The following is an 8,909-nucleotide window of genomic DNA, read 5'->3' as shown; positions in this document are numbered from 1 at the left end:
AGTTTCACTGTCATGCGTTTTAAAAAACCTTAACGTGAGCACTTTACTCACTCAACTGTCTTTAAATACTTTATATTTAAATATACATAAATACTTTGGGTAAAAAAATTCTTGCACATAAAAACAGTCATTATACGTTGTTTAAAAAATACTTTATTGGAAAAATATTAATCCATTGAAACGTTTATAAAGATGTAGATTTGTCGTCATATACAACAAATGCGAAAATCACTATTTAAAATGAAAATATCATGATCAAAACTCTCAAGGTGTAGTGATTTGATCAATTCTAGTTGCGCTCTGTTTAATTGTTTAATTCAGCTTTCTTTCATTTTTCGTACTTTCTGGTGTCTTAAGGTGGAGACTGACCGGAGCATTTCGTCGTAACCACGTCGTAACGTAACACGTTACGATGCGAGCATTCGTAGTCAGCACAGCGAGCCGAGCGCTCCATCCATAGTTTCAGATGTTCGCTGCGAGCGGTGTTACGACGTTATGTTACGACAAAATGCTCCAGTCAGTCTCCACCTTTATCATATATCTTATACTCTTTGAACACTGAGCAATTATTCGAATATGATTTTTTCTTATATGGTAATCTTATTCTATTCCTATTTCTAGTCTCATAATTATGAACACTACTTTATACAATTTTAAATATAAAATATTTTGACCTTAGATCATTAAAAGTTGTGTTTACAAATATGGAAACGTTTTGAATAAGTATATTTCTCGTCTCTCACATTTAGATGTATTTTTTATTGTAGTATCCTCATTGCCCTGTTTTACGTTGCTTCTTACTACCTCTCTTTATTTACAATTCGCACATATTAATACAATTACATTATTATTACTTGCTATCATGAAGTTTATCATGCCATCTCAACATTTAGAGCAACAAGCAATTTCTAGTCATTATGAGTTAAAATATGTCGATTTAAAGTGCTTTTTCGTGAAGATTTATAATGACATTCTGAGCAAGAAAACGGTTTTTCGCCAGTATGGGTCAGCATATGATCTTTTAATTTTCGTTTTTCTGAACATTTATAATCGCACTCTGAGCAGGAAAACGGTTTCTCGCCAGTATGAATTGTCATGTGTTTTTTTAAGTTGCCCTTTTCTAAACATTTAAAATTACACTGCAAGCAAGAAAACGGTTTTTCGCCAGCATGAGTTAACATGTGTCGTTTTAAAAGATGTTTTTGTAAATATTTACTATGACACTCTGAGCAAGAGAACGGTTTCTCTCCAGTATGAGTTAATACGTGTTGTTTGAAATCCGATGTACGAGCACATTTATAGTGACATTCTGAACAAGAAAATCGGCTCTCGCCAGTATGAGTCATTATGTGTAGTTTCAAACTGTTTTTATGTAAACATTTAAAATTACACACCGAGCAAGAGAACGGTCTCTTCTCAGTATGAGTTTTAATGTGTAGTTTCAAACTATTTTTTTGTGAACACTTAAAATTACACACAGAGCAAGAGAACGGTTTTTCGCCAGTATGAGTTAACATGTGTCGTTTTAAGAGGTATTTTTGTGAAAATTTAAAATGACATTTTGAGCAAGAATACGGTTTCACGCCAGTATGAGTTAACATGTGCCGTTTTAAAAGGAATTTTTGTGAATATTTAAAATGACACTCTGAGCAAGAAAACGGTTTCTCGTCAGTATGAGTTGCCATGTGGAGTTTTAAATTAGTTTTTTTTGAACATTTAAAAAGACACTCTGAGCAAGAAAACGGTTTCTCGCCAGTATGTGTTAAAATATGTTCTTTCAATTTGCCTTTTTCTGAACATTTATAATCACATTCTGAGCAACAAAGCGGTTTTTCACCAGTATGAGTTACCATATGTCGTTTTAAGTTATTTTTTTGTGAACATTTAAAATGACATACTGAGCAAGAGAATGGTTTTTCGCCAGTATGAGTTAACATGTGTAGTTTTAAACTTTGTTTTTGGGAAAATGTATAATGACACTTTAAACAAGAAAACAGATTCGCACCAGCACGAACTTCAGTATAAACCCCCGTATGTAACTTCATATTCTGTTTGTTTGAATTTGAAAAGTTACTCTCCGGGCGTAGTTTTATTTTTATTTGGCGGTTAACAGGCCTATTATTAGTTATCCCTGAATATGTTGGATTCATTCCACTGTCTACCAAACCTGTAATAAAAAATAAATATTTTTAACATTAAACATATAGTAAAGTTGTCCAAGGGCCGTATTCGTCAAAAATTACAAATTTGTTTCAGTATAAAAATATCTCAATTCCATGTCGCATTGTAAATTGAAAACGTAGTGGTAGTGGGAGTAGTAGGTTGCTGGTTTAATGATCACAAAGTCTTGTCTGCGAGACGGAAGATCGACCAGTAAATTTAAATATTCTTCATCTTGTAATTTCCTTATCAGTACAGGTTGCTCCAAAGTAGTGGAAGGTAATATATGACCTGTCCTTTGTGTAGGCTTCAAGTCAAATTAAACACAGGTTTAAAAATACAATGGTTAAAGATACAGGGATGGAAATAATAAGGAGAAAATGTTTGCTACTCACTTGAGTCAGTTTCGATTCTGTTCGATGATTTCGAAGATTCTTGTTTAATGTCAAGATCACAGATATCAATCTTGGTAAATATTGCAGTGGATACCTCTTTGTACTCAAGTTTTGTTCTGGTACTTGATTCAACCTTAACGGTAGTAACATCGCCAGTTTGTACACTATTTATTTCTGGTTCTGATTTGACAAATGGAATTCTGAGGAGAAAATGGTCTCTTTTTGTATAGGAGTGACCAAAATCATTATCGGGTTCGCTTTTCACCGTTAATAGATCGGATGCGCCTTCTCTTGTAAGTAGATTATCAAAGTCTTCATTTTCTGCATTAATTTCTTCTTCCACAGTATTGGGAGTACCCTCGTCTATATTTTCTGGTTCATTCTTGACGCTCACTGCAGCGAGCTCCATCTCTTATTCAAATCAACTCGACATGGGCACAATAGAGCCTTCGTTTCTATTAGTTACTAATGGCCTGTAATTATAGATCATAATTTCATGTGAAGTATGAGAGAGTTCCGTCATAATATTTTATATTTATATAATATTTGGCTAATTTGTAAAGTGACGTTTTGACAAAATATCGTCTCAAGGGCGCTTAACATTTTTTTATTGATTATCTTACAGTGTTATTCATATACTAAATATTATGCTGTCGTGTCATTTGTCTAAACATTGACCAAAAAAATCCATATCCAGTTACGGAATCAACATTGAAAAAACGTGAAAGGTGAATTTTTTGTAGTATTCTATTTTTTTGTACAAGAGGAATACTAGTGTTTTTATAACATTACACAGATATTTTAATTTAAAACTATCTTTGTAGACAGCGGCTCGTTCTTAATATAACAATGTTTATATATGTTTTATCAAAGTACAAATTTTTAAAAACGGCGATGACTCTACTTTGCTCTCCAAAGAATACTAGTTAAAAATTAAAGTTTTTTTCTAAATCGCCGGACGCCGACATATTGACAGAATAATTTAAACCTACTAAACTCTCTCCACGTACGTTCACTTCGATCGTATCATATAAAATTACATGAATCGGTCTAGATGACAGCGACAGCCACCCCTCGAACATAAAAGCGACAGCAACAATTAGCCCCACCACGGTCACCGGTGGTCTCGAAACATACTACTTCAACTCAGCATTTTACTGTATTGCATTTTTTTTAAATTTTATAACACTTATAGAAAAATTCGAATCAATTTTTATGTGAAAAGCATTGCTTTTAAATTTCAGTACAACAGAAATATTACGGCTATTGATTAAAAAGTGAGACGCAATTTTCAATTCCCTTTAGGAATATTGAATGCTGGAAATATAATTCTAAATGTTGCCAGCAATCCCAGAAACTCTACCAACTACTATAATAATAAAAATATCTAAACAATTTAGGTACGTACTTAGATACGTCTAACGTAGCAAAACGAAAAAATGGAACCGATATGTTCGAAAAAAATAGAACCTATAATTTTTTTATTAATGAAATAAACGAGAGTTTTTGGGTTTTGGTAGTAAATATAGGTATGTTTATTTTTTTCTTTCTTTATACCAATAATGTCTTGACGCATTACATTGCATGTGCCACTATATAGATTTTTTTATGACCAAGCAAAAATTTTCGTATTTGTAGGATATGCTTTTAGTTCCATCTAAAATTTTCGATGGATTAATTTGACAAAGTCCATTGGATTTTTTTGGTAAGTCTGGACGAAATACGTTGAATGAAAGTCGCATATAAAACGATGACAGAATTTCACCTAAATTAAATCGATTTCAGCTTTTGGCGTTTTTTGACATAACTAAATTAATAGATTTATATTATCCACTGACACTTCGTGATGGATTTGCATTTTTTAATATATAATTAGATTGGTTTTAATCTAATAATATATTAAATAACTAAATTAACAATTTCTTGACATAACTAAATTATTCGATTGTGCCGGATTGGCATCTTAATGTTTTTGGGGATCGTTACATCATAGAAGAATTTACATCTGGTTGAAGTTAAGTTTCACTATACTGTAATTCGTTTTAAAGAAACGTTAGCGCGTGACCACTTTTCTTACTCAACTGACGACTTTTTTTAATTTTAACATAAATACTTAGGTAAAAATTTGCTTGCACACATTAAAAGTAATTATACGTTGTTTAAAAATTAATTTATTGGAAAATATGCATATATTGAAATGTTTTTAAAGATATAGATTGGTCGTTTACCATCACATAAAACAAATACGAAAATCACGATTTAAAATTAAAATATCATGGTCAAAATGCTTAAGGCTAGGACCAGACCTAAAGTAATCTTACGAAGTGCATAGTTTCGCGGTTCTTTAGTAGTAGAAAATTTACCTAACGCCTTACGGACTATTTGATCAACACTAGTTGCACTCTTGTTTTCATTAATTTTTCGTACTTTGTGGTATCTTATCATACATCTTTCACTCTTTCACTCTTTAACACTGAGCAATTGTTCGAATGTGATTTTTTCTTATATGGTAATCTTATTCTATTCCTATTTCTAGAGTCGTAATTATGGACACAATTTTAATAATTATATTTGTCCGCATCTGTAGTGTAATGGTCAGCACGCTCGGCTACCGTTCTGGAGGTCCCGGGTTCGATTCCCAAGGGAGTGAAAATAAATATAAGTGATTTTTTCACTGTAATATTTATTCAATATTATTACCCTGGACTGGTACCTGAAGCGGAGGGCAGATCACCTTTCCTTCATGTGTAAACGATCAAGATAACACTGCGTTTATATGACGCAGTGCTCTATGCATCATTGGGGTGCGGATAAGGGTTTTTTTTTACTTATAAAATATTTTGGCATTAGATCATTAAAAGTTGTATATACAAATAAGAAAACGTTTTGAAAAAGTATATTTCTCGTCTCTTAAATCTAGATGTATTTTTTTATTGCACTGTTTTACATAGCTTCTTACTACCTTTTTTTACAATTCACAGAAATTAATAAAGAAGAGTTGTCGCCAGTTAAGAATGCCAAATTCTCATTAGGTGACCATTGTGAAAAAATATAAATATATTAGTTTATTTTAATCATTATTGTATATTGGCACCAGGATAATAAATAATAATGCAACAGTGTAATAGACGTCTGATTTTTTTGTCTGAGAGATGCGTTTAATATAAAAACGCAGACGATATAAAAACAGATTCAGAGCAAAGGAACATTTAAACAAAGTATTTTAATTTATAAGTTTTAATATAAATATAAAAATAATAAATAAATAAAATAATGAATATCTCAATGAGTAAATGTTAAGTATATATATATATATATATATATATATATATATATATATATATATATATATATATATATATATATATATATATATATTTTTTTTTTTAAATAACATTTAAAAAATATTTACATTGCTCAATATATTTAAAAATTATATTTTTACTTCGTTAATGATATTAATACAAACATATAATAATTACCTCCATCAACGCTTCACGTTTATTGTGAATGTTTTTGGTTTGTCCCTTCCTTGTCTTTCCCAACTTCGAAACTTTAGACATGGTCACTGTATTTAAACAGACGTGCAGCCAATCAAAACGCGTGATTTTACAACTACATTTACACGCTGGCATAAAACACTAACGATTTCTTAAGTGTTAGTTTGGCATTCTAATGTGGCGACCAGTATACTACTTCATTACTTGCTATTATGAATTTAATCATGCCATCTCAACCTTTTGAGCAAAGAGCCATTTCTATTCATTATGAGTTAAAAGATGTCGAATTAAAGTCCGTTTTCGTGAAGATTTATAGTGACATTTTGAGCAAGAAAACAGTTTCTCGCCAGTATGACTCAGCACATGATCTTTTAATTGTCGTTTTTCTGAACATTTATAATCACACACTCAGCAAGATAGCGATTTCTCACCAGTATGAATTGCCATATGTTTTTTTAAGTTGCCCTTTTCTAAAGATTTATAATTACACTGTAAGCAAGAAAATGGTTTTTCGCCAGTATGAGTTAACATGTGTCGTTTTAAACCATTTTTAATTGAACATTTGAAATCACACACTGAGCAAGAAAATGGTTTCTCGCAAGTATGTGTTAACATGTGTCGTTTTAAACCATTTTTAATTGAACATTTGTAATCACACACTGAGCAAGAAAATGGTTTCTCGCCAGTATGTATTAACATGTGTCGTTTTAAGAGGTATTTTTGTGAAAATTTAAAATGACATTTTGAGCAAGAATACGGTTTCACGCCAGTATGAGTTAACATGTGCCGTTTTAAAAGGGATTTTTGTGAATATTTCAAATGACACTCTGAGCAAGAAAACGGTTTCTCATTAGTATGAGTCGCCATGTGTAGTTTTAAACCATTTTTAATTGAACATTTAAAATCACACACTGAGCAAGAAAACGGTTTCTCGCCAGTATGTGTTAAAATGTGTTCTTCTAATTTACCTTTTTCAAAACATTTATATTCACATTCTGAGCAAGAAAGCGGTCTGTCACCAGTATGAGTTATCATATGACGTTTCAAGTTATTTTTTTGCGTAAATTTAAAATTGCACACTGAGCAAGAGAATGGTTTTTCGCCAGTATGAGTTAACATATGTACTTTTAAACGATGTTTTTTGGAAAATCTATAGTGACACATTAAACAAGAAAATGGATTGGTACCAGAACGAACTTCAGTATGAACCCCAATATGTAACTTCATATTCGGTTTGTTTGAATTTGAAAAGTTACTCTCTGGGAATAGTTTTATTTTTTTTCGACGGTTAGCAGGCCTATTATTAGTTATCTCTGAATATCTCGGATTTATTCCTTTGTCTAACAGACCTGTAATAAAAAATAAAAAATAAATCATTTCTTAACATTACACACAGAATGTTGTCTAAGGACCATATTCGTCTCAAGTTACAAGTTTGCTTCAATATACAAGTATCTCAAGTCAAGTACTGTGTTTAAAAATATAATAGTTTTAAGATACAGGGATGAAAATGATAAGGAGAAAATGTGGTGTTACTTACTAGAGCCAGTTTCGATTCTGTTCGACGAATTCAAAGATTCTTGTTTAATGTCGATTTCACAGACATCAATCTCAGTAAAGATTGCAGTGGATAACTCTTTGCATTCTAGTTTTGTACTGGTACTTGGTTCAACCTTAACGGTAGTAACATCGCTAGTTCGTATAATATTTATTTCTGGTTCTGATTTGACAAGTGGAATTCTAAGGAGACAATGGTCTCTTTTTGTATCGGAGTAAGCAAAATCATTATCGGGTTCGCTTTTCACCGTCAATAGATTGAATGCGCCTTCTCTCGTAAGTAGATTATCACCGTTTTCATTTTCTGCCTTAATTTGTTCTTCCACGGCAAAGGGAGTACCTTCGTCTATATTTTCTGGTTCATTCTTGACGCTCACTGCAGCGAGCTCCATCTCTTATTCAAATCTACTCGACATATGCACAATGGCGCCTTTGTTTCTTTCAATTACCAATGGCCTGCAATTGTAGAACATCATAATTTCATGTGAAGTATTAAAGTTTTCCATTGTTCAATATTATGTTAATATAATATTTGGCTAATTTGTAAAGTGACGTTTTGACAAAATATCGTCTCAAGGGCGCTTAACATTTTTTTATTGATTATCTTACAGTGTTATTCATATACTAAATATTATGCTGTCGTGTCATTTGTCAAAACATTGATCACAAAAATCTCTATCCAGTTACGGAATCAACAAAAACAACTGCATTATGTATAAGTATAAAGTATACGAAAGTAAAAGGTAAAATTTTGATAGATTTCTCTTTGTGTATAGGAGGAATACTAGTTTACCATTACATTAGACAGAATGTTTAATAAAAACCGTCTTTGCAGGCCTTAGCGGCCCGTTCTTATTACAACAATGTTTACATATCTTTTATCAATGTACACATTTTGAATAACGGCGATGAGTTAATACTTAGTTCTCCTAAGAATACGAGTTTAAAAATTAAAGGTTTTTCTAAATCACCGGACGCCGACATATCGAGAGAATAATTTAACATAATAAACTTTCTCTGCGTACTTTTTATTCGATCGTATCATATAAAATTCCATGAATCGATCCAGATGACAACGGCTGTCACCCTTCGAACACAAAACGACAGCAACAACCAGCAACTCCACCACGGTCACCGGCGGTCTCGAAACATACTATTCAAACTCAGCATTTTACTGTTTTGCACTTTTAATTTTATTGAAAAGGTCGAAACAATATTTAGGTGAAAAGCCTTTATATTTGAGCAGAGCAGAAACATTACGTTTTACACCTATGTTGCCAACGGTTCCAGAAACACT

General features: G+C 31.9%; 1 protein-coding gene across 3 annotated transcripts; it reads right to left on the bottom strand.

The window, feature by feature from the left end:
* Window positions 1–150: 150 nt before the first annotated feature.
* Window positions 151–8,909, bottom strand: LOC148313858 (uncharacterized). 3 transcript variants are annotated; one of them, XM_088257481.1, is made up of 5 exons: window positions 8,638–8,909; window positions 7,596–8,068; window positions 6,038–7,404; window positions 2,556–3,028; window positions 1,621–2,167 (listed from the first exon to the last, which is right to left on the bottom strand). In XM_088257481.1, the coding sequence occupies exons 2-3, from the start codon at window positions 8,002–8,004 to the stop codon at window positions 6,464–6,466; spliced, it is 1,350 nt and encodes a 449-aa protein (XP_088113607.1). In that variant the 5' UTR covers window positions 8,005–8,068; window positions 8,638–8,909; the 3' UTR covers window positions 1,621–2,167; window positions 2,556–3,028; window positions 6,038–6,463. The 3 variants fall into 3 exon arrangements, with proteins under 3 accessions (XP_088113589.1, XP_088113598.1, XP_088113607.1); XM_088257463.1 differs by lacking the exons at window positions 7,596–8,068; window positions 8,638–8,909 and having other exon boundaries at window positions 151–2,167; window positions 6,038–6,466; XM_088257472.1 differs by lacking the exons at window positions 6,038–7,404; window positions 7,596–8,068; window positions 8,638–8,909 and adding an exon at window positions 3,548–4,670 and having other exon boundaries at window positions 151–2,167.

This window comes from Brachycentrus maculatus, unplaced genomic scaffold (genome assembly GCF_059751285.1).
Source record: "Brachycentrus maculatus isolate JH-2025_06_01 unplaced genomic scaffold, ASM5975128v1 h1tg000005l, whole genome shotgun sequence".
NCBI classification, from domain to species: Eukaryota; Metazoa; Arthropoda; class Insecta; order Trichoptera; family Brachycentridae; genus Brachycentrus; species Brachycentrus maculatus.
Note: the sequence above shows the minus strand (reverse complement) of the source record. Positions and strands in the feature narration are given on the sequence as shown.